The sequence below is a fragment of the Heterodontus francisci genome, chromosome 3 (genome assembly GCF_036365525.1).
Source record: "Heterodontus francisci isolate sHetFra1 chromosome 3, sHetFra1.hap1, whole genome shotgun sequence".
NCBI lineage: Eukaryota > Metazoa > Chordata > Chondrichthyes > Heterodontiformes > Heterodontidae > Heterodontus > Heterodontus francisci.
Window position 1 is genome coordinate 50,981,747 of NC_090373.1, and position 26,265 is coordinate 51,008,011.

The following is a 26,265-nucleotide window of genomic DNA, read 5'->3' on the forward strand; positions in this document are numbered from 1 at the left end:
GTGAGATCAATGAAAGCAATGTAGAGGGGCATCTGTTGTTCGCGGCATTTCTCCTGTATCTGACGAAGGGAGAACAGCATGTCAACGGTCGATCTCTCTGCACGAAAGCCACACTGTGCCTCAGGGTAGACACGCTCGGCCAGCTTCTAGAGCCTGTTTAAAGCGACTCGAGCAAAGACTTTCCCCACTATGCTGAGCAGGGAGATTCCACGGTAGTTGTTGCAGTCACCGCGGTCACCTTTGTTTTTATAGAGGGTGATGATATTGGCATCGCGCATGTCCTGAGGTACTGCTTCCTCATCCCAGCACAGGCATAGCAGTTCATGTAGTGCTGAGAGTATAGCAGGCTTGGCACTCTTGATTATTTCAGGGGTAATACTGTCCTTCCCAGGGGCTTTTCCGCTGGCTAGCGAATCAATGGCATCACTGAGTTCCGATTTTGTTGGCTGTATGTCCAGCTCATCCATGACTGGTCGAGGCTGGGCTGCATTGAGGGCAGTCTCATTGACAACATTCTCCCTGGAGTACAGTTCTAGGTAGTGCTCAACCCAGCGGTCCATTTGTTTGCGTTGGTCAGTGATTATGTCCCCTGATTTAGATTTGAGGGGGGCAATCTTCTTGATGGTTGGCCCAAAAGTTCTCTTAATGCCATCATACATTCCTCTGATGTTTCTGGTGTCGGAGGCCAGCTGAATATGACTGCATAGGTGTTGCCAGTAGTCATTTGTGCAGCGCCTGGCTGTTCTTTGTGCAGTGCTTCTGGCTGCTTTAAGTGCTACGGATGTTAACTCGCTGGGGGCTTTCTTGTAGTTCAACAGTGCAATGCACTTAACGGCTGTGACAGGTCCCAGCTCTTCATTATGAGATTGAAACCAGTCTGCATTTCTCTTCACACGTTTGCCATAGGTGGTCAAAGCTGACTCATAGATGGCGTCTCTGATGTGGGCCCACTTGGTCGCAGCATCCCCTGTGGGAGTGTTTTGAAGGGCTGTTACAAGTGAATTTAGAAATTTTTGTAACAGCTGTGGATGAGAAATTCTGCTCATGTTGATGCGCGCGTGGCCCTTCTGCTTGGAATGATGCAACGTCTTTGGTCTGAGACTAACCTTGCTGCACACCAGGGAGTGCTCGGTGTCGCAGTCCGCACTGTGGAAGCCGCGTGTGATTTGAACACTGTTTAAGGAGGCTCGCCTTGTGATGATGAGGTCTAGCTGGTGCCAACGACTCGATCTTGGGTGCCTCTTGGACAACTCTCAACCTCCATACATTCGCCCAGGCATGTGCCATGGAGAGGTCACTCCATAGTTGCCTCACAGCGACTGAAACAACATGGAAGGCAGCAGTTACGGGTTATAAGTCCAGCTAAATTGGCATAGAGATTGGGCGCCACAGGTTGCCTTTGTTGGTGGGAGAGGTCATCGCACCTCACTGGACAGCTACCACCCGCCTCAAACCGGGCAGCCCCTGGTCAATAAAGTTCTGTTCCGCCACAGCCTACCTGCTTCAATGGGTGCTTGGAGCTCAGGGTCATTGCCCGAAAGGTGGACTGATACACCACACCAAACAACATGAAAAAAGGAAAGAAGGTACCAGCCCTTCGCTTTGCAAGCCGGAACATCAGAACTATGTGTCCTGGCCTGTCGGAAGACCTGACACAAATCAACGATTCTCGGAAGACCGCCACCATTAACAATGAGCTCAGTAGAGTCAATGTAGACATTGCAGCACTTCAGGAGACACGCCTCCCCGTGAGTGGATCTCTAGCAGAGCAAGACTACACCTTCTTCTGGCAGGGCAGAGATCCTGAAGAACCAAGACAGCATGGAGTGGGCTTCGCCATCAGAAACCCCTTGCTCAGCATGATAGAGCCTCCCTCAAATAGCTCGGAACGCATACTGTCCATCCGACTGCTCACCACCTCTGGTCCAGTACACCTACTCAGCATCTCTGCTCCAACACTCTGCTCCCCACCTGAAGCTAAAGACCAGTCCTACGAGGAACTCCATAACATCATTCGCAGCATCCCCAACACCGAACACCTGTTCCTGCTGGGGGACTTTAATGCCAGGGTTGGGGCCAACCATGACTCATGGCCCTCCTGCCTTGGGCGCTATGGCGTTGGAAGGATGAATGAGAACGGGCAGAGACTGCTTGAGTTGTATACCTATCATAACCTCTGCATCACCAACTCGTTCTTTCACACAAACTCACCTCAACTGCTCCTTGTGATAAAGTGTTCCACATTCTAACCACCTTCTGGGATATCAGCCATGATCTTGTTGAATGTCGGAGCAGGCTCGAAGTGTCAAATGGCCTACTCCAGCTCCTATTTCTTTTGTTCTTTATGTGAAAAAATTTCTCCTGAATTTCCAGTTGGATTTATTAGTGACTAGCTTATTGATTACGGCCCCTAGCTCTTGCATGCATCCACATGCAAGTGGATACATCTTCTACCTTATCAAGCCCCCTTACCTTGAAGACCTCTATCAGGTTACCCCGCAGTCTTAAGAGCCCCAGCCTGTTCAATCTTTCCTGATAGGCATAATCTCTCAGTTCTGGTATCATTCTAGTAAATCTGTTTTTTTTTTATCTTCTCCAGTGCCTCTATATCCTTTCTATAATATGGAGACCAGAACTGTTCACACTATTCCAAGTGTGGTCTAACCAGGGTTCGATATGCTTAACATAACTTCCCTAATTTTAAATTATATTGTTCTAGAAATGAACCCCAGTACTTTGCTTTTTTATGGCCTTTTTAATCTGTATTGCTACTTTTGGTGACTTGTATATCTGTACCCCCAGATTCTTCTGTTCCTCTACCTTGTTTAAACACTTATTGTCCAAGGAATATCTAGTCTTCTCATTCTTCTTACCAAAATAAATTACCTCACCCTTCTGTATATTGAAATATACTTGCCAATTACAAACGCATTCTGCAAGTTTATTAACGTCTTGTTGTAGTCCTCCTCTGTACTAGCCACACCTGCCAATTTGGTGTCCTTCGCAAATTTTGATGATGTACTTCCAATTCCCAAGACCAAAATTGTTTTAGTAAATGGTGAACAATAGTGGTCCCACCACCGATCCTTGTAGAACACCATTTCCAACCATTTGCCAAACTGAGCAGCTACCTTTTAACCCCTCATCTTTGCTCTCTGTTTTGTAACTAGCTTACTATCCATTCTGCTACTTGTCCCCTGACTCCACATGTTCTTTTATTAACCGTTCTTGGGATGTCTGCATCACTGCCAAGCCAGCATTTATTGTTCATTCCTAATGCCCTTCACGAGTCTATATGTGGCAGCTTAATAAAGGCTTTTAGGAAATCCAAATATATTGGGTGGAATTTTACCAGTCCGTGGTGATGGGCTTGGAGCAGGTGACCAGGAAAATGGCGGGAGAATGGGCAGAGCGGATACCCGATGACTTCCCACTGCCAGCCAAATTTCTGAGGAGCAGTCAGGCAGGGGGATTGGGACCCCACAGGTCAGCAGAGGGCATCCAGCTGAGCCTGTCATGTTGTCACCTGAAGACGATATTCCACTGCATTTAGGATTTTCCATGAGGAGCATGGGTCCTTGGAGCTTCAGCAGCTCACCAGCTCAAAGGAGGCAAAAGCTGAGCAGCTGGTGAGCAAGTGTTGGCTGAAACTAACAGCCATTCAGTTATGCTGTGTTTACAAGCAGGAAGGCTCAGGGCAGAAATTGGAAGGCTGGGACCTTTAAAGGGATTGCTGTGTGGAAGGCCAGTGTGGAAGGCTTTCAGTGGAATGGTATCTCCCAGGTCCCCTGCAGTGAGTACAGGCAATGCTAAGTGGGTGAGAGCTATTGTGCTGTCAAGGCTCCAAAGGGAGATAGGTGCTCTGCACTCTTGAGCTTGACTCCTCTGGTCAGAAGAAGTGTTATGACCAGGTGAGGAAGGGGTCTCATGCTCCTCTCTCGCCCCTTTCCTGGTTTGACCATAACAGGGTTTAAGTTTTAAAACACAGTGTTTTTAGCTTCATCTCAGTGAGTCTTTGCTCGCTGCTCTCTAATTGTAATTGTAAAGAAATCAATCAGACAGGCTTTATCAGGTTTAAACAAGAAAGGTGTAAGTTTATTAACCTTAGCACTCTAACTCAGTTAAAACTACTAAAAATACGTGACACAACCATGCTGGCATGCATACACGATAAACACACACAAATAGATACAGAGGAGAAGAAAAAAACTAAAGGGGGAAGGTTTGAAGTAGTAGATGGAATTCAGTTACTGTTTTTTGGTTTCTCTGTGAAGTCTTTGACTGAAGTTAAGTCTTGCAGTTCTTGTTAGGGCCCAGTGCACACTTTCAAACTTGTTTTGGTGGTACCAGAAGGCTGCAGTGTCTTCTGTCTTGAGGCTTAAGTTACTTCCGTGGATCCCTGGAACTTTGCATGAGAGAGAGAGACAGAGAGAGACAGAGTGACCTTGCTTCTCTGTGGTCTTCAAAATTGCAGTCTGTCTCAGAACTTTACTGTGAGCACAATTCCATCAATTCCCAGGTTGTCCAGCAAGTTAGCCATGTGATTATCTCTTTGTTTGACACAGCATCGTCTGCAAGGGTTGTTGATTCTTCAAAGTTTAATAGACACATTCAGTGTGCCCGGGGTGGGAGGGTGGTGGAGGGGGGGAGGGGGTGGTGGAGTGCTGGCTCTTACATAGACAATGACTCTCAAAGTCTTTTGTTCACCATGATTGACAAAACCCACATCTGGCTAATTGAATCAGGGAGCACTCCCATTGCCTCTCTAGGCAACTGTCTCTCAGAATGCAAATGTGCAGCCATGTTTTCAGCCACTGCTCTGTGGTCCTTTTAAACAAGTTATGTTTAATGTCCAATAAACACTCAGATAATGTTCCATATCCTGAAATTAATATGTTTCCATTTGGCAGGTATGGTTTCTGTCACACCTCCACCTCTGGCCAAATGAAATGTGACATTATGGGGGAGCAATTCATTACAAATTAGAAGGAAGAGAAAGTACAGGAAAATACAACATGCATTTCTCTCATTCATTCTCATTCATTCAAAAATCTTAAAATTGTTATAGCCTGCCATTCCTGTGTAGTAGTGCTGCTTTAAACTGCCCCCTTTTCCTTGAGGTGGGTCTGAGATAGTTATGTGTTGCCCAAGGGGTTTAAAGTTTCTTCACTAGCAGCCTGTAATATGTTGGGAATGTGATTTTTGGGGAGGTTTGCAGTTTGCACATTTCCATGATTGTCTAGGGTGTCTTTGTTCCTGTTGAGGTCTACAGGGGGAGGGTTAGATTTATTTAGCCCTGGTTTGGAGTTATGATCATGGGAGTCAGCAGTGGGTGGATCCACTCTGATCTCTCTTCCAGTGCTCTGATGAGTCATGCAGTTTCTTTTCACTTAGGGTATGGTTGGTTCCCTTTTCTCCTGACTATGGGGCAGGATTCTTTGCTAATCTTCTCTTTGTCCTCTGGGCATTCCTGCTTGCAGGTATTTGCCCAGTGCACTCCCCTATGGCACTTCAACTAGGTGAGGCATCAGCCCCACAGCCTCTATGTCCTCTTGAGGACTTTCATTGTCCCTGAAAGTTTCTGTAAATGCTGTTAACAACCATGGTGGGGTGCTTCTGCTGTCGGCATTTACATAGGAGGATGTGGGGTCTAATGTTACAAACATTTTGGGGGTTGGCTGACCAGACAGTAGGAGTTTTTATTTGGGAATCCTCCCAGACCTCCTGTTATCTGTCCTCTTTGTCCCTGTTTCCCCTTTCCTCTCTAACTTCTTGCCAGCCCTGTGCCTGTCTGTCCCTTTTTGTTCTCGGCAGGGGTCCCTTACAATTCACCAGCCCTTTGCTTGAGGGTTCTGAAAACGCCGGTACAGGACTTAGGGGCACAGATTTCAATGTAAGTTGAGGCTTTCCCTCAACCTGGCACATGTGGCAACTCCTACAGGACTCTACCACATCTTTGTGGAGTTTTGGCCAGTCAAACTGCTGTCTTATGCGGGCTTTGGTTTTCGTATGCCCACATGTACAGCCATTGTAATCTCATGGACCATTCTTAATATTTCTTTCCGGTACCTCTGCGGCACCACTAACTGGTGAACCACTGTCCACTCTTTGCTCTCAGGTCTGTGAGGAGAACTCCATTTCCTCATCAGTACCTCATTTTTTAAATAGTAGCAATCAGGTACTGCCTGTGTGGAGTTTGCAAGTTCTCCCTGTGTCTGCATGGGTTTTCTCCGGGTGCTCCGGTTTCCTCCCACAAGCCAAAAGACTTGCAGGTTGGTAGGTAAATTGGCCATTATAAATTGTCACTAGTATAGGTAGGGGGTAGGGAAATATAGGGACAGATGGGGATGTTTGGTAGGAATATGGGATTAGCATAGGATTAGTATAAATGGGTGGTTGATGGTCGGCACAGACTCAGTGGGCCGAAGGGCCTGTTTCAGTGCTGTATCTCTAATCTAATCTAAAGTGACTCCTTCTGCTTCAATTTCAGTCTTGGCAGCCTGTGCTAACTCTCGCAATACTGGGTCAATTTGCTGAACCTCAACTAGGGAAGATCCATTCAATTTATTCCAAAGAAAGTCTCAGACAGACACACCTCATGGTCATCTGCCTGCAGTGCCAATTCAGTCTCCTCTGGGGGAGCTGGTTTGATCATGGCCTGATTCACTACACATTCAGAGGAACTGCAGAGGACCGTCTCCTGCCATTGCCCTGTCTCTCTGACCTCCTGCGGTCTCTATTTCACTACTGGGGAAGCCACCACCTTCACCCCCGCCAGATCATTATCTAGGAGCAGGTCAACCCCGTCCACAGGCAAACTAGGGACAATCCCTACAGTCACTGGTCCCGAAACTAGGTCGCACCCGGTGTACAGGTACAGGCGTACACTGCCCTCCAATACCATTTACGATTATTCTGACATTGACTGCACTCTCTGGAGGAAAGATGAGGCCCTTTCCCAGTAAAATGGATCTCGTGGCCCCTTTATCCCTAAGAATTACGATGGGCTTGTTTGTCCCACTCGAGCGGTATGGGGTTACTCTCCCTTCAGACACAAAATCAGGAATCCTATTAAATATTGCTGCACCCACAGCAGTATGTTTTCTGGGTCCTCCACAAGTTCCCTTTTGCTGCACCCCTTTTTCTTTTCTGTGTGCGGCCATATGAAGGCTTCATACTGTCCTTTAAAGATGGCACCATTAACCCCCCTGCCAGCACAAGCTCTCACCCGCTACCTGTTATTGACTGGATCCCCCACCAGCTGGGCGCTAATTAGCCGCATAGCGGAAGATCACCGCAGCAGTTCTGCCACCAGCTGGTGCGGCCGCGTGAACCACAAATGAACCCAGCATCGGGATTTCGTGTCAGTCAGTACAATCCAGTCCATTGTGTCGATTACACTGCCCTTTTATATCCTTTCTTTTACATCTTCAAAAAAGTTGGTCAAGCATGACCTTCCCCTTTAGAAATCAATGCTGACACCTCCATTATATTTTCAGTTCCTAGATATTTTTCTATTGTGTTTTTGATGAACAATTCCATTATCTGTCCTGTCACCAATGTTAAGCAAATTGATCTATAGTTTCCTGAACTTGTTTTATTTCGAGATATCGCACTGAAACAGGCCCTTCGGCCCACCAACTCTGTACCGACCAACAACAATCCATTTATACTAACATTACGGTAATCCCATATTCCCTACCACCTACCTACACTAGGAGAAATTTATAATGGCCAATTTACCTATCACCTACAAGTCTTCGGCTGTGGGAGGAAACCGGAGCACCCAGCGAAAACCCACGCGGTCACAGGGAGAACTTGCAAACTCCGCACAGGCAGCACCCAGAATCGAACCCGGGTCCCTGGAGCTGTGAGGCTGTGGTGCTAACCATTGCGCCACTGTGCCACCCCTATGTCCCTTTTTATATCTGAGAATCACATCAGCTGTCTGTCAATCCTCTGGCACAATTCCCTTTTCTAATTAATTTTTAATATATAATATTGCCTTTGCTAACTCATCCCTAACTTCTTTTAATGTATACAGGTACAATCCACCCAGACCAGAGGTTTGACCCTCTCTAAGATTGTTTATTTTATCAATTATCTCCCCCCACCCTCTTTCAATTTTAAATGTCTTTATATCCGTTTTTATCTCTTCTAATGTAACGCTCACCATGGTCATTTCTCCAATAAATACTTGGGCAAGCTAATTTTTCAGTATTTCAGCCATTTTGCTATCATTACCCATGAGTTTTTCATGTGTATCCCTTAATAGCCCTTTCCCTATCCTGATTTTCTTTGATTGTTTATATGTATGAATAATATTTCACTATTCTTTCTTATATTCCTTGATAACTTAATTTTGTAGTTTCTCTTTGCCTTCCTAATCGTGTTTTTTTCCTAACCTTTTTGTAAATCCTTTTGCCATCCTCTTCTTTGTTGCCTATATAACTTAGTGAATGCCTTTTCCTTTAGTTTCAATTTTGCCCTAAATTCTCTATTTCTCTATGGTTATCATTACTGGTTGATTTGTCCTTGCTTTTTCATAGGATGTATTTATCAATCTAGTAGAACTCTATTGATCACCATTTTAAATGTTTCCCCCTATGGTTCTATTTCTTTGTTATTTCAGTATAATTTCCCTAGATTCATTCTCATCCCCTTAAAATCATTTTTTTTTTCCAATTTATTATGTTGGTCTTTGTCTTACTTACATTCTTCTCAATCTTTATCTTAAACCTTATGGCGTTGTGATCTCTATTGCCTAGGTGTCCCTCTTATCTGTTCTGATTCATTTCCCATTATGAGATCCACCAGTGTTCCCTCTCTTGTTGGACTTTTTATATGTTGGGTAAGAAAGGATTGTAAGAAAGGACAAACATTGCAAAACTCTATTCCCTGTACCCTTTTTGATGTCTCTACTTGCCAGTTTATTTGGGGGTAAAATCCTCTATAATTATTATTCTATATTCTTTGCTCATTTCACATATTTTCTTATATACATGCTCATTCCTAACCTACTTTAGCTGTTTCAGTTAAAGCCCAATGCTACTTTCTGAGTCACGCGTATGTTATATGAACACACATAATCATGCATGAGTGAACTTGTACTCCCAAAATAATGGTGGGGTGAAATCATACCTTGCAATAATAGTGTGAGACCTCAATGAGTTCATATGCAATTCTTTTTACCCATAATTTTTATGGAAGCTCTATCTGTTAAAATAGCAAACAATGAAACTTCACATGAATACATCAGCATTTGCATATTAATATCACACATTGCAATCTCAATCTGCTCATTGTGTTCTTTAAACTATAACTTGCTTTTGCTGGTGGTATCATTGCAGGAACTCAATTGCAGTATTTTCCACATTGTGAGGTAAAAACAAACAACCCATTTCATGATAAACAAGTGAATATGTAATAAATGATTTTCATGTCTTTGCTCTCTAAGGATCTACACATACTGTTATTTATCATACTTGCATTTAATATACTAACCTTCTGTTGCTCCTGCCAGTAAAAAAAAGACTTGCATTCATATAGTGCCTTTCATTCCCTCAGGAATGTCCCAAAGCACTTTACAACCACTGAAGTACATTTGACCTGTAGTCACTTGGTATGAAGGAAACACAGCAGCCAATTTGCACAAAACAAGGTCCCATAAGAAGCAATGCGATAATGAATCTTATCCATAAAGTTTGACATATCTGTCACCACTATGGTATTGGAGCAGCTCCATACATCCTGCAGAGGCAGAAAAATATTAGTGTAATAGCATCAACAAAGCATTATGAGGTTAGATTCTATTTCCTGTTCCAACCCCAACAAAGTGAAAACTCACCCTAAAAATTACATTTAGGAAATCACTAATTAATGGAAAATGATGTTCAATTCCCACCATGACAGTGTGAGAATACAAATTCAGTTTTTAAAAAATTTGGAGATAAAAAGCTGGTCTCAGTAAAAGTGACCAGAAAGCTGTCAGAATGTCATATAAAATCCAACTGGTCCACGAATGTCCTTTAGGGTAGGAAACCTGACCTGGTCTGATCTGTTTATGGTTTATTCTTAATTATCCTCTGCAGGGGCCTATCAAGCAGCTCAGTTGGATCAAACTATTTTTGCAAATTCAAGAAGAAGGCCAACCATCACCTTCTCAGGGCAAATAGGTAGGGGCAGTTAATACTAGCTTTGGCCACATCCCAAAAACAATTTTTTTTTAAAAGCACTTATTATGTATCCATGCTACAATCCTAGGATATCAATATTTTTGATACACTTTCAGGAGTTCCAGAACAAAATGACGCCAACATTACTATTCTCATTCAGACAGACCAGGTGGGTCATGTGTAAAATGGAAGCCTTCGTGCTGGTGCCGGAGGGAACATTGGATCATAAAGCTGAGTGTAAAACTCTCATCAACACTTTGATCAGCACGAAGACTCACAGGCAAACATAAGGAAGCACCACAAAAAAAATCTCATTCCACTTCCAAAATGGTCCACATTACAAAACCGAACCTCTCTCAGAAAAGCTGCAGGATGATTAGTGTGGAAGATAGAAAAAATATCATGTTGGTGGAATTGCTAAGTTTACTTTCCTGAGGTTTGAGCTGATCCAAGAAATGATTAGTAAAATAGATGAGAATGAATGAGAACATTTAAATAATGAAATTACCATCAGCTCAGTTACAATCATGCTAATCCTTAAAGAATTACAAAGCTGAATAGGTATTATAGTAGTGAAGCTTCAATAAGCAGAGCAATTGGTATAATAAGTCAATAAATCATAAATATAGGCACTGCATTGCTTAACGATATATGAGATGATTTGACTGTGTAACTTACCATTTTTCTTGTACCATGAAGAGTATTTAGAAAAGCTTGGTGACTCCTTCTTACCCAATGCGGTTCAAGAAGGACTAAACATGGTGGACAGTGCTATACATCAAACAATGAAAAGGTAAGAGCAACAAACTTATTATAATAAGCACTTCTCTTAAAAAAAAATTAAGTTAGACGAGTAGATCTCTTGTGGCCTTGCACACAGGGTTCCTGAATTTCCACAGAGGCTGTCCCGATCTCCTGCCATAATTTTGGTCAGGGGTCAGCAGAAACTTTACTCCTAAATTTATTTGCCCTAGCTGGATCTTACGATGAGCATTTCCAGGTCTTGAACTGCCCAACCAACAACCCTTAAACAGACAACTGGAGGCAGATCAAAAATGGCCTAAAAACTTGGAACATTTTGAGGATTTAACAACTGCCACCTGCTTTCAGCCCGCTCGTGCCCCCTCCCAATCACCTCCTTCTCCCAGGACTGAAAACTGAGGTGCAGGCCAAAATTTGGAAGGCTTCAATAGGCGAAATGTGTTGGGTAACCTCATTGGCACCCACAGCTCATCTGATGTATTCTGAGGAGGTCCAAGGATAAATTTACATCAGTCCTCAAGCCTCTCCATCCCCTGTGTACCTTTGCTGTGCACTGCCGCAGTGGTATCCATTGGTTTGCTAAGGAATTTAGGACCCTCTGTCCTTACTTTTATATATCCATTATAAATCATTGTGTTGATATTTATAAAGGAAACTGCCTATGTAAGCTTATCACATTGTATTTACACCTCCCATCAGTGAAGACAAGATAAAAGGTTCCTTCTAACTGAGGAAACATACTTGAAATTTAGCTACTGATAAATCTTGTGTGCATTGAATGATCTGAAATTGAATTCTAATCCAAACTAAAGTTCCCCTAATTCTATCAAATAATCAGAGATTGTTTGGATTGGCAGAATCCTAAAGAACAATATTTGGCTTCACTATCAAAAATGAGACCAAAAGCAGAGTCATAAAACTTCAGCTTCAATTGTCTAATATAAACCCGGACTTCTAAATCAGTAATTCATCCTGTGCTTCACAATCAACCTCATACAAACCATATTTGACTAACAACCAGGTTAATAAGTTGAAAAATTAAAATGTACTAATTCCCGTCTCCCTGTAAATTCCTTTATTTTGCACACCTTCTATAAAACACAACTGAGACTGGATAATTTTAACTATTTGAGGCAATGCATATACATATCAGTAATAGGCTGACATAGAATTCCTTTTTCTTTATATTTACTTATCAGGGATATTGATGTCAGTAAACTGTCTTCTTCCGTTGAGTTGCTGTCACTTTTCAAGAGGCCAGAGCCTGAGAGCAGAAAGATTTCCAGAGCTGCTGAGATCATGGAAATGTCATTGTATCTGATCCAAAAGAAAGTGCACCAGAAATACAGGAGATCAACAAATACTACTGGTAAGTTGGTTATGTCCATCCTCAGAGTCAGAAAGAATGGCCTGAATTACATGCAGCTTGTGGGGGTCCCAACACCAGGCCAGAAAGGTGAGAGGATGCCTGCTTCAGTTTGTTTGGGGACACCCAGCTGCATTTAACATCTCTCAGGCAATTAACTGAACTGGCACAGGGTCCCTGTTCCTTTAAGGATCCTGATTCCAAGAGCAGCTGGCCAATCAGAGGGCTGGCAGCTCAGAAGTCCCAGCAGCACCACCGGGAGCAGTGATCACTGCTGAGACTGTAGTAGTCCTGGGACCAAGAGAAGTGCTGCTCAGAGAAGAGGGAAATGGGAGTGGGCTCACAAGGGCCAGTCAGGCATGCCCTGGCGAGGGGTGGAGTGTGATCCCCATCACCACCAAGCTTACACAGAGGCCACCTGGTGTTACGGGCTGCCTCCCTACACGCCGGAGGCCCTATCACCGCCCTCCCTCTCCCCCCCCCCCCCCCCCCCCCCCCCCACTGCCACTGGTAAAATGCCAGCGGCAGCAGGATGAGGCTCTTAAGTGACTATTAACTGCCCTCGGTCATCCCCGCCCCTGACTAAATTAAATGGTATCAGGAAAGCGGTGGGCACTCCGCTCCTCTCCTCCCCTCCCACTCACACCCCCACCCCCACCCCGCCACTGCCTTCCCTCACAATTTACGCCCCGCCCCACCACCCTGCCCTTCCTTCAAGGGCTGATAAAATTCAGTCCAATATGTGCAGGTATGGGGACTTGAGTTTCAAACCTGGACTCAGGGCAAAGTGAGTCATTATCCATTTTGTTACCCAGTATCATTATCTAGTACTCCCAGGTACCAGGTGGAGTAAAATTTAGTTTTTTAAAAAGTATTTTTGTGATCTGGACACCATGGGCAAGGCCAGCATTTATTGCACCTCCCTAGTTGCTCCAATAAGGTGATGATACAACTGAGCTAGGCCAATTCAGAGAACAGTTAAGAGTCAACCATGCTGATGTTGGTCTGAAGTCACATGAAGGCCTGCCTGGATAAGGACATCAGTGAACCAGTTGGGTTTTTACAACAATCTGGCAGATTCATAGTCACTTTATTTTTGTATCTCAAGATGTTTTAAACTGAATTCAAACTGTCCTAGTGAGGTTCAAACTCACATTTTCTGGATTATTAGTCCGACCTCTGGATCATGAACCTAATAACCTCTAAGCTACCATATCCCTTAATTTGATATTAACTAGCCTGGAGCTGAGCTGATACCTGGCAAAGCACCACTGCCAGCAGAATGAAATAGCTTTCACACCATCAATTTGCACAAACCTGGCTCTCAAATTTGGCTAGGATAATGTGCTACACCTACTCTGCCATCTTGTTTAATAAATCATAGCAAAACTTTTACAAATTCTATTAAATAAACCATTGGAGAAAGCAATGGAGTATTTAAGGAGTGCACTACCTATTTTAAATGTCCCTTCCACTCCCATACATGGATTCTCCCAAGGGATGTTTATTTTCACTGTGAAGTTATTTGAAAATATATTTCCCAACAGGTTGACAGCGTCGCTACAGTTGATTACTTGAGAGTGACCAAATGATTTATCACTTATATTAGGCTGTTGTTGAATCTCATCAGATCTCCATTATCAGTAATAGTAATTCTGATGGTGTAGCCATGCTGTAGGTAGTTTACTGATGGGAAACATCAAGAGGTTTTATTACATAGTATTGCACAAAGATCGTAATGCACTATTGCTAATCTTATACTTTATATGAATTTGCAGTATCCTGGGCAGTACCTAAGCCCAATTAGTAAATAGGTTATTTCTATCAATAAATCTGGTTGCCCAAGGTAGCAGACATTAATGAATAAAGCAGCCTCCATTCTTAGCAGCCAATCAGGTTTACCCAGTGCTGCGCAAACTCTTAAACACTATTACCTGGAGCATACTTTGGCTATAATGAGCGCAGTTTGTAAGGCTTGAATAAAATCTCATCAGCTCTAATTAGTTATTTGTCCTCATTCCAGTATGAAAGGCTGACAATTTATTAGAATGAGGATACAGTTGAAAGGTTGCACATTGTTGTGGTCAGTATTTTTCAATATCTTGCTGCTGACACCAGAAATAGGTCAATTCACCAGATGTGTTTAACCATATATTCACATTGAAAGCTTGAAGAAATGATACACAGAAAAATAGTAGGGAAAATAGTAATAGTTAATTGTGTTGATAGTAAATTATAGAGTTTTTCTAATATCGGAAGGGAATTAGGTGCAAGATCAGTTTTTACACATATAGATTACAGTTCTGGCTATAATTAGAATAAAGTTGCTACTGCTGCAGTCAATGGCAGTCCAGTAAGATTTCTTTAATTGTGTTAGATCCATTGTGAGCACATTAGGGGGTGAAAATAAATTTGCATCCAAAAATGGGCAACAGGGTGAAGAGAACAATCCATCTGCCTGAATGGCTAGGCCCAAGTTGCCTTTAATATTAGACCTCAGGCTTCAATATCATTGAAGTGGCATGCTGTGGACATCTAATGCCAGCAATGGTCCTCAGGTGCATCCTTAGATGGACATTTGGGAGGGGTGGGGGACTGACGGGGAGGGTGGTGATCAGTAGGGATGGGAGTGATGAGCCTCATCAGGCCTGCTCCTCACAACTCCATGTTCAGGTAAGTATTTTTGATGGCAGCTTCCAGCAGTGTCTTTAAGGGCCACACGCAGACTTGCTTTTCCTGAATGCAGCTGACCCTAGCGCTGCCTGCCTCAGAACAACCCACTATCACACAGGAGGCCACAAACAGACATTAGACCCTTTATTTTCATATACAGAAGTTCTAACACCTGTTTCAGGCACTGGTCTTTTTTTTTGCCTCTAGCAATATCGCAGGCAATGCATTTTCAGCTCATAATGAATGTGCGCTTCATATACATATTTGAGGCTTAAGTGCCTGTTTAGCATGTGAAAAACCATACGATGCTGTCAAATCTCTGGCCTATGAATTTCCAGGCAGGCTGAATTAACGGAGGAACCGGATTCAGAAAATGTGCTCAGATTTCAGCATGTTGGTTACTGAAAACCTAAGGCGTGCGGCCCTATGATTGTTCTACTGATCATCTGGTTGTAATCCTCTTACTTTATCTGTTAACAAAAACCACACCAGAAAATACGCCAAAACAAGTCCTCTTTATTTCCCAATGGAAATTAAAAATATTTATTGCATCAGTCTGGAAGTAATATGCCCTTAAAGTTTGTCATGAAACCCTATTGATTTCATATTCTCTTGAATCATTTACAACAGAATTTTGCTCTTTCCATTTTATTTTAGATCTCCTTTCACCAGATGCATTGAATACTCTTGCAACCACATCAGGATGTTTACCTCATATGCAGCCTCCAACTTGCTCCAATAGTTGTTTGGCCCAAAAGTACAGATTGATTAATGGAATGTGCAACAACAGGTTTCTGGAAACTTCTTCATTTACTCAAATAGTAGCTCTGAATTATAATTCAGTTTGGATTTTGAATATAAAGCTATTTGGACTTTTCCAAATAGCTAATGCTCCATGGCTGGAATTTAACACCCCCACCCCCCTGTCTCAGAACTCCCTGCCTCAGCGGGACAGAGGTCCCGAACAAGGCCAATTGTGGGCCTAGGCCCCACAAAATAGCAGCATGGCTTCCAGGCCCGGCAGAAGCGGGCTCACCCCCGACCTTTCAGTCGATGGGCGGGGCCACTACCTCAAAGTTAAATTCCGGGCCATGAGTCTGATTGTTGCAGTTGTTTTATGCTGAACAATGTAATGTGAACCCAGCTCTTGTTCCTTATACTGGCTGAACACTCCAAAACATGGTGAACTGTTCTTCACAATGACAGAAAGTGCTGACAATGAAGGACAAAAAAAATGATGTCAAAGGACCACCAAAGATTAGCTACGGCTTACCGTCCTTTCTCTTTTTTCAGTCCTGTCAATAAAGGTAATTTAATGAGGAAACCACTAGTGAACAGGGAAACAAAGAGGCATCGAGAAATGAAAATCAAGTCAAGTGTAGTGTTTTTAGGGTGTCAGTTGTGGTGCAGCTGATAGTACTCTCACTTCTGTGTCAGAAGGCTGTTAGTTCAAGCCTCACTCCAGAGACTTGAGCACAAGATTTAGGCTGAGACTCCACTGCAGTGCTGAGAAGGTGCTGGACTGCTGGAGCTGCTGCCTTTCAGGTGAAATATTAAATCAAGGCCCCTATAATCTGCCCTCTCAGGTGGATGTAAAAGACCCGATAGCTCTATTTTGAAAGAGAGCAGGAGAGTTCTCCTCCTGTCCTGGCCAATATTTATCCCTCAGCCAACATCAATAAAACAAAGTATCTTGTCTTTTATCTCATTTCTGTTTCGGGGACCAAGCTGCGTGCAAATTGGCTGCCCCATTTCCTACATTGCAACAGTGACTAAATTTCAAAAGTACTCCATTGACTGTAAGGTATTTTGGGATGTCCTGGGGTTGTGAAAGTTTTTCTTTTTAAATACATCAAGCTATCTTTTTATTGCTGGAAATTCTGGGCTGTAATATTCAACTGCAGGGCAGAAAGCATGATATTTGAGAAAGGGGGTCCATTTTAGGTCCTTATCATTGCTTCAGTTCTACAACCAGAAAACCAATAATAGATGGTAATTATCAACAATTCATCAAGCTATTACTGCTCTTCTAGATGCACACTGGAAAATCACATAGTTGGCCGAGCTGAGCTTTTGCTAATCTGGCTGGTGTTTACATTACATTTTGGAAAATCCATCATCTTCGTGTTCACTTACCCACTTTTGCTGAATTGGAAAAAAATGTAACATTAATCCTTATGGCAAGTTGTCCAGTGAATAAGACAATCATATAAGGCAGGAAGGTTTTGGGCCCATTTCTTAGCCAGTACCAATGCTTCTGCTCCTGGTTTTGTTCGCTGGCCTTGTTGAAAGTGCACATGCTGGTATGTCTGCTTAACACTCTTTGTCAAAGCTCACACATGAATAATGGTCACTTGGATGAGGTGATCGAGGCTATCAATACCTGTGGAACTTAAATCCAGCAAAGAGTCAGCATCTTTCGGAGAGAATTTGGAGGATAAGATAAAAAGGTAGATCACATCAAAACTAATACGTGTCAGATAACCAAAGATATCTGATGTCAGCATACTCTGTTGCTCGCCTATGAATCCCAATAGTTTTAAACACGTTTACCCTATCAGTTTTAGCCTACCTTCCTTTTTTTTTTCAACCTTACTTTCCTGCAAGCAATTTTTTTCAACTTAGCTTCTTATGTATCCATGTATCTAAGTACTATTCTGTCAGAAGTGTAGTAAGGTCAAATCCATAAATATCTTTGCAGATGGCGTCAATCTTATTTGCTGGCCATCTCTCCAGGTGTCACTGTCGGTCTGCCTTAAAGAAGAATTCCAAACCAGTTTGGCTTACATTTTGTGCTAAATGCCTGATGAACTAAATAAACCTTAAAGACTTTGCTAGCTCCGTTACCTCACCCCAGAATGCAAACCCAGAAGAGTGGAGAGAGACATGAAATAAGGTTATCTCCATTCAGCCGATTGGGTGTGACACTAATCTTCAATTCAACAGCAAATAGCTAGGGTTTCCAAAGGTGGGTTCTGAAACACCTGTTTTGTGCAAGAATTGTGTTTAATTTCTGAAATTTCCTATTTTCCCTGTATCCGAAGACAGGATAACATTGTCCATTGTGATTTTTATTTTTGAATTCCCATTCTACACAGTTTTGCTCCTTAATTGCGAATTGCTTTGTAGGTAAATGTAGTTGATCAACTGCTGAGCAGTGCACACATAAAAAGCCTAGGCATCATCCCCAAACTGCACTAAGGGTAAGCTGAGGCAGCAGTGAAGACACTACAACTGGTCTCAGTGTCCCTAGGCTGGGGGAGGTTGGTGGGTGCAGTTGGGGGGGGTGCAGTGGGGAAAACGACCCCTATTCCCACTCCCAATCATTTCTCATGCCAGAAATGCACCTATCACAGTGCCAGGTAAAGAAGGGATTAAGCTCGGCTGTGATGTTCACTTATAGTGAATGAATTGACTGACACTCACAATATAAGAATAAGATTTGAATTTGAGAGCTGAACAGATGGGCTTCCTTTATCCATGGATCTTCCTGCCAGTGTGAATCAGTGACTTCAGGTGGCAATGGGAGAAAATTGCAGAGAGAAAATATTTCACATAGATTATAACAAATGAAATACGTGTTTGTTATAATCACATATCTGAGGCATGATCAAGGTAATCAATACATTGAAAAATCTAATTAACTAGACAAGAGTTATTGTAGTGGAAATCTTGACAAGGACTTATCCAAGGAGAACTATAAGTGATCTTTTCATGCCTAGTATTAGCTGGGTGGTTGGAACAAGGAAATCAAATCATAGAATTTATTTAGGAAAGGTCTTCGGCCTGAGTATCAAGGCTCTGAAACAGCAATTAAAAAATAAAGAACAACTGAATAGGCAAACATGAACTTTGTGGTGCCAAAAATGGAAGAATGTGCATCTTAGCATAACTGCTGAGATGTGCCCACCTTGAACATCTACTGCTGATGTTATCAAATCTTCTGGGGGCTGTAGCATTTTGCCTGGCCATAGAAGGCTGCATAGTTGCCTGCAGAAAAACAAGAAATGCTGGAAATACTCAGCAGGTCTGCCAGCATCTATGCAGAGATAAGCAGAGTTAACATTTCAGGTCAGAGACCCTTCTTCAGAACTGACAAATATTAGAAATGTAAAAGGTTTTGAGCAAGTAAAGCGGGGTTGGGGCAAGAGATAACAAAGGTGAAGCTGTTGATAGGACAGGGTCACAGAGAATAACTGACCAGAAGGTCATGGAACAAAGGCGAACAGTATGTTAGTGGTGTGCTGAAAGACAAAGCGTTAGTACAGAGAGGGTGTGAATGATTGGAAAGCACAAAGCACTCCAAGCACAAACATAAAAAAAACGTTTAAAAAAACAAAATAGTGGGTAAGCACAGTGGAAACAAACTAAACAAACTGAAAAACCTAAAATAAAATAATCAAAAAAAAAAGGAAAAAGAAAAAAAGAAAAAATAACTAAACATGAAAAGGGGGACCAGTCATGCTCTGAAATTATTGAACTCAATGTTCAGTCGGCAGGCTGTACTGTGCCTTATCGATAAATGAGGTGCTGTTCCTCGAGCTTGCGTTGATGTTCGTTGGAACACTGCAGCAATCCCAGGACAGAGGTGAGATGGAAAGTGAGGACAAGGGGAACCCTGTCATGGTTCTGGGAGGAAGGGGTAGGGGTGAGGGTAGAGGTGCGGGAATGGGCCGGACACGGTTGAGGGCCCTGTCATCCACAGTGGGGGGGAATCCTCCATTGAGGAAAAAGGAAGACATATCAGAAGCACTGTCGTGGAAGGTTGCATCATCAGAGCAGATGCATCGGAGACGGAGAAACTGGGAGAATGGAATGGAGTCCTGACAGGAGGCAGGGTGTGAAGAAGTGTAGTCGAGGTAGCTGTGGGAGTCGGTGGGCTTAAAATGAATATTCGTAGACAACCTATCCCCAGAGATGGAGACAGAGAAGTCGAGGAAGGGAAGGAAAGTGTCGAAGATGGACCACGTGAAGGTGAGAGAAGGGTGGAAATTAGAAGCAAAATTAATAAAGTTTTCTAGTTCCGGGCGGGAGCAGGAAACAGTACCGATACAGTCATCAATGTATCGGAAAAGAAGAGTTGGGGAAGGGGGCCTGAGTAGGACTGGAACAAGGAATGTTCGACATATCCCACAAAAAGACAGGCATAACTGGGACCCATGCGGGTACCCATAGCCACACCTGTCCTAACCTTCCACCCCACCAGTCTCCAGATCCAAAGGATCATTCTCCACCACTTCCGCCACATCCAGCCTGATGCCACAACCAAACGCATCTTCCCCTCTCTTCCCCTGTCAGCATTCCAAAGGGATCGTTCCCTCCGTGCCACCCTTGTCCACTCCTCCATTACTCCCACCACCTTGTCCCCTTCCCACGACACCTTCCCCTGCAATCGCAGGAGGTGTAATGCCTGCCCATTTACCTCCTCTCTCCTCGCTATTCAAGACCCCAAACACTCCTTTCAGGTGAAGCAGCGATTTACTTGTACTTTTTTCAATTTAGTATACAGTATTCGCTGCTCACATTCTGGTCTCCTCTACACTGGGGAGACCAAACCCATATTGGGTGATCGCTTTGCGGAACACCTCCGCTCAGTCCATAAGCCTGACCCCGAGCTTCCGGTTGCTGGCCATTTCAACACACCCCCCCCTGCTCTCATGCTTATGTCTCTGTCCTGGGATTGCTGCAGTGTTCCAACGAACATCAACACAAGCTCGGGGAACAGCATCTCATTTACCGATAAGGCACAGTACAGCCTGCCGGACTGAACATTGAGTTCAATAATTTCAGAGCATGACTGGTCCCCCTTTTTATGCTTAGTTATTTTTTCTTTTTCCTTTATTATTTGGTTATTTGATTTTAGGTTTTTCAGTTTGTTTAGTTTGTTTCCACTGTGCTGAACCACTATTTTGTTTTTTTTAATGTGTTTTTTTATGTTGGTGCTTGGTGTGCTTTGTGCTTTACAGTCATTCACACCCTCTCTGTACTAACGCTTTGTCTTTCAGCACACCATTCACATGCCGTTCGCCTTTGTTCTATGACCTTCTGGTCAGTTATTCTCTGTGACCCTATCCGATCAACACCTTTACCTTTGTTATCTCTTGCCCCACCCCCGCTTTACTTGCTTAAAACCTTTTACATTTCTAATATTTGTCAGTTCTGAAGAAGGGTCTCTGATCTGAAACATTAACTCTGTTTCTCTCTGCATAGATGCTGGCAGACCTGCTGAGTATTTCCAGCATTTCTTGCTTTTATTTCAGATTTCCAGCAGCTGCAGTATTTTGCTTTTATTTTAGTTGCCTGCATAGTTCTCTTGCAAAGGTCTGTCGCCCAGATCTTCAGGTATACATACTGCCATCTTGATCCAGATTCCCCAAGTCAGCCCCACTTCTGCCCCTTGGTCAGTTGACACACCTGGTCTCACCAGGTGCACCTGCACTGGCCATACACTACTGGTATGGCCCAGGGCATAGAAGCTCCAATGTTCAGTCTCCCTTCTCCCAATTCCATAACCACCGTCTTGTAAGAGGTAGACAGAGGCTTCAATTTCACACTGAAATTCTGGAAACATCAGCCTGGTTTTCTGGCTATTACAGCTGACTTCCACCACAGTTACAGCAGAAGTCTGCAAAACAGCCATGGATTTTCTGGGCCCATATCTGTAGAATGGTGAAGATCAAATGGGGAGGCAATAATAGGGAGAGGCAGAGGGCTAAATGCAGCCAGACAGTCTATGTTGCTGACTTCCTTCTCACTGGTGCAATAAGTAGAGATACAGAAGACTCTTAAACAGCAGCATTCCTAAGCCCTGTCTTAATGAAAGTTCCATCCATCCCTTTGAATAAAGTTGTAAATTAAATCGTGTCATTCTGTTCTATGGGATGTTAAAGGTGACATAGTATTATTCAAAAAAGAGCAACAAGCTTTCCCAATATCTTGACCAATATTCTTCACTCAATCAATATCATCTAAATTCTCTTGTCATTTATCTCATGATTGATTGTTTGTGGGACATTGATGGTGCAGAATAGCTGCTGCATTTGTACAAGGTCTTAGTAAGATCACATCTGGAGTACTGTGTACAGATTGGTCTCCTTAATTAAGAAAGGATAAAATTGTACCATAAGCAGTTTAGAGAACAAAGAACAAAGAAAATTACAGCACAGGAACAGGCTCTTTGGCCGTCCAAGCCTGCGCCGATCCAGATCCTCTATCTAAACATGTCGCCTATTTTCTAAGGGTCTGTATCTCTTTGCTTCCTGCCCATTCATGTAACTGCCTAGATACATCTTAAAAGACGCTATCGTGCCCGTGTCTACCACCTCCGCTGGCAACGCGTTCCAGGCACCCACCACCCTCTGCATAAAGAACTTTCCACGCATATCCCCCCTAAACTTTTCCCCTCTCACTTTGAACTCGTGACCCCTAGTAATTGAATCCCCCACTCTGGGAAAAAGCTTCTTGCTATCCACCCTGTCTATACCTCTCATGATTTTGTACACCTCAATCAGGTCCCCCCTCAACCTCCGTCTTTCTAATGAAAATAATCCTAATCTACTCAACCTCTCTTCATAGCTAGCGCCCTCCATACCAGGCAACATCCTGGTGAACCGCCTCTGCACCCTCTCCAAAGCATCTACATCCTTTTGGTAATGTGGCGACCAGAACTGCACGCAGTATTCCAAATGTGGCCAAACCAAAGTCTTATACAACTGTAACATGACCTGCCAACCTTTGTACTCAATACCCCGTCCAATGAAGGAAAGCATGCCGTATGCCTTCTTGACCACTCAATTGACCTGCGTTGCCACCTTCAGGGAACAATGGACCTGAACACCCAAATCTCTCTGTACATCAATTTTCCCCAAGACTTTTCCATTTACTGTATAGTTCACTCTTGTATTGGATCTTCCAAAATGCATCACCTCGCATTTTCCCTGATTGCACTCCGTCTGCCATTTCTCTGCCCAACTCTCCAATCTATCCATATTCTGCTGTATTCTCTGACAGTCCCCTTCACTATCTGCTACTCCACCAATCTTAGTGTCGTCTGCAAACTTGCTAATCAGACCACCTATACTTTCCTCCAAATCATTTATGTATATCACAAACAACAGTGGTCCCAGCACAGATCCCTGTGGAACACCACTGGTCACACGTCTCCATTTTGAGAAACTCCCTTCCACTGCTACTCTCTGTCTCCTGTTGCCCAGCCAGTTCTTCATCCATCTAGCTAGTACACCCTGGACCCCATGCGACTTCACTTTCTCCATTAGCCTACCATGGGGAACCTTATCAAACGCCTTACTGAAGTCCATGTATATGACCTCTACAGCCCTTCCCTCATCAATCAACTTTGTCACTTCCTCAAAGAATTCTATTAGAAGGTTCATGCGACTGGTTCCTGGGATGAAGGTGTTATCTTATGAGGAAAGGTTGAACAGGTTGGACCTATACCGATTGGAGTTTAGAAGAATGAGAGGTGATCTTATTGAAATATGTAAGATCCTGAGGAGACTTGACAGGGTGGATGCGAGAAGGATGTTTCCACTTATGAGCAAGACTAGATCTAGGGGACGCAGTTTAAAAATAAGGGGTCTCCCATTTAAGATGGAGATAAGGAGAATTTCTTTTCTTTCAGAAGGTCATTCGTCTGTGGAATTTGCTTTCTCAGAGAGCAGTGGAGGCTGGATCATTGAATATATTCAAAGCTGAATTCGCCAAATTGTTCATAGACAAGGGAGTCAAGCGTTATGAAGGGAAGGGGGTTGGAGAGGCAGACAGGAAAGTGGAGTTGAGGCCACATTCAGATCAGCCATGATCTTATCAAATGGCGGAGCAGGCTTGGAGGGGCCGAATGGCCTATTCCCACTCCTCGTTCATATGTTTGTACGCCCATCTAGCGTTGATCACTGCACTTCAATAAGTAAACCATTGCAAGAAATGCTTTGAATGTTTCAATGTGAACTGAGCAATATAAATTCAAGATTTTTGGGGGAAAGTCCAGGGACAGTGCAGTACTGGTACTCTTCATGTTTTTCATCATTCTCAGGATGTGGATGTCACTGCCAAGGCTACCATAAATTGACCATCCCGAGACATAAATGAGTGCCTTGCGAGGCCACTTCAGAGGGCAGTTCAGAGGTAAATGCATTAGTGTGGGACTGGAGTCACATATAGGCCAGAATGGAACGTTTCATTTCCTGAAGGATATCAGTGAACCAGTTGGGCTTTTATGACAATCCAACAGCTCCATGGTCATTTTTACTGATAACAGATTTTTACTTCCAGATTTTTAAAAACTGAATTTAAATTCTCAAACTGCCGTTGTAGGATTTGATCTCAGGTTTTCTGAATTATTAATTCAGGCTTCTGGATTACTAGTCTAGTAGCATAATTATTACATTGCCAGTTATGGTGTACAGCCTTTACCCTGAAATCAACTTGTTTTGTGCCATCTAATTATTAGTCCTTAAATTACCTTGTCTTTTATTTTACTCTTTTCTACTTTGGTGATGTCCTGCAATATGAACCTTTTCCATTCAGCCAGGTTACTCAATCAAAAAAAAAACCTTTTTAAAAGGAGCACCATGTTCTTGAAAAAACTTCTTGACAAACACCTTTATGTTGAGAAAAGGAGAAAAGTCATGAGTTATTTTCTTCAAGGTAATATCATGCTTAAATAACAGAATGGGGCATTTTGACATGTCTTATTATGTGTTTGCAAATAAAACTGATCTTGCCAAATTAGAGACAGTGTCACTTTAAAAGGTGACCGTAAGGATCTTGCATGTTCAAAGTAGAGATTTACATTCACAGTTCACAGTATTTGAACCACAAGTAACTCCAACAACTTGATCAGTGAGTCCTGAAGCAATAAGCTGCATGTACAGATTGAGATATAGCAAACTTTCTAATAGGGTGTTGTATGCGTGTAGTAATATGAGTGGAGCAATTAGTAAGCGTTTTGATTTTTTGATAAATTATTATTTTTTTCTTCAAATATTTTAATTATTGCAGCTTTTTCAATACAGGATGATAAAGTAAGGTCTTCCTGTGTAAAACTAGGAAATTACCATGCAATTGTAACTTTATATTGGAAAATCCTTTCCCCCAGACTATTTCAACCTTCCTGTTATCAGCAAGGGAATAGCCAGCAGAGAGAGAGTGCCTGGGACGCTTTCGGTGGTGGGGGCCAGGAGCAGCAAGCTGGGGTGGTGAAGAGTTATCATTGATTAGATTTGGTAATTTTGCCATTAAGTCAGAATGCTTGTTATCACAGGATATACCATGTCAATCAAACTTGTAATATTGTAGGCATGAATCGGGAGTCATGCATTTTGTTTAAAAGAACAAAAGGGATGGCAGAGTATTGTCAGCAGAAGGTACTTGCTACATGATTTTAACAATTGGGCAAAATCTCCCACCACTTGTAATCCAGAACAGATGCAGTCATTAACAGCAGAGCTGACACTTTGAACTAGCTTTAGTGACTGAGCCAGAATATTTTGTACCTATTGAATACATAGTGTCATCACTTCCATTGCAACATTTCCTTTCTAACTGAAAGCATTTAAAATACGGCTTAGTGGCTGGAAGCATTGCATGAGAACAGCAAGGCTACCTTCATAAATAACTAGGAATTCCTCGAGAATAAATCGTTTGATTATAGTAAAAATGATTTGCATTTTCAGGATTTAGTCAGTATTTTTCTGCATTCTCTTTTAGAAATAATCCCAGATGGGGGACCTCAAATACTGCTCTCGCACGATGGCTTCCTCCAGATTATGAGGATGGATTCAGTCAACCTAAAGGATGGAATCCTGAACGCTTGTACAGAGGTTTTAAGTTACCCCTTGTGAGTACTTTACTGTTCAACAAGCTCTTCTCTTGGCTCAGAATAGATTGATCCAGAAATTGTAAAAAAGTGTTACTTTTAATGGAGCAGTGTCCTATTCCTAGGGATGATGCCGAAATTGTAAAGTAGCACATTCATGCGCTTGCCCAGCATCACCTAACATGGATATGGCCTCTACATATGTTGTAATTTTTTTCATTAGTACTAACTTGAAGTATTTCAACAATGTCATTTTTGTACAGAAGCTTCTAAATAGTGAACAATTAAAATAGTGTTCCTGAAAAGTTATTGGTAAGCTCTTAGACGTTGTTGTTGGACTGTTTACTTGCACACTGAAATTCTGATTTCCAAACTAGAAATATATAATCTTAGTCCCCTCATTATAAGATAGTTCTTTGTGTGATTTCTAGATCCTCCAATGGTCTTCTGTC

At 42.8% G+C, this 26,265-nt stretch overlaps 1 protein-coding gene across 1 annotated transcript in view; it reads left to right on the forward strand.

Moving 5' to 3' along the window:
- tpo (thyroid peroxidase) overlaps positions 1-26,265 on the forward strand; it is a 135,282-nt gene that overhangs the window by 21,161 nt on the left and 87,856 nt on the right. Inside the window, exons 3-6 of the mRNA XM_068028488.1 lie at positions 10,875-10,968; positions 12,137-12,306; positions 15,634-15,766; positions 25,705-25,834. Of these exons, the coding sequence (XP_067884589.1) occupies positions 10,875-10,968; positions 12,137-12,306; positions 15,634-15,766; positions 25,705-25,834 (527 nt within the window). The remainder of the gene's footprint in view (positions 1-10,874; positions 10,969-12,136; positions 12,307-15,633; positions 15,767-25,704; positions 25,835-26,265) is intronic.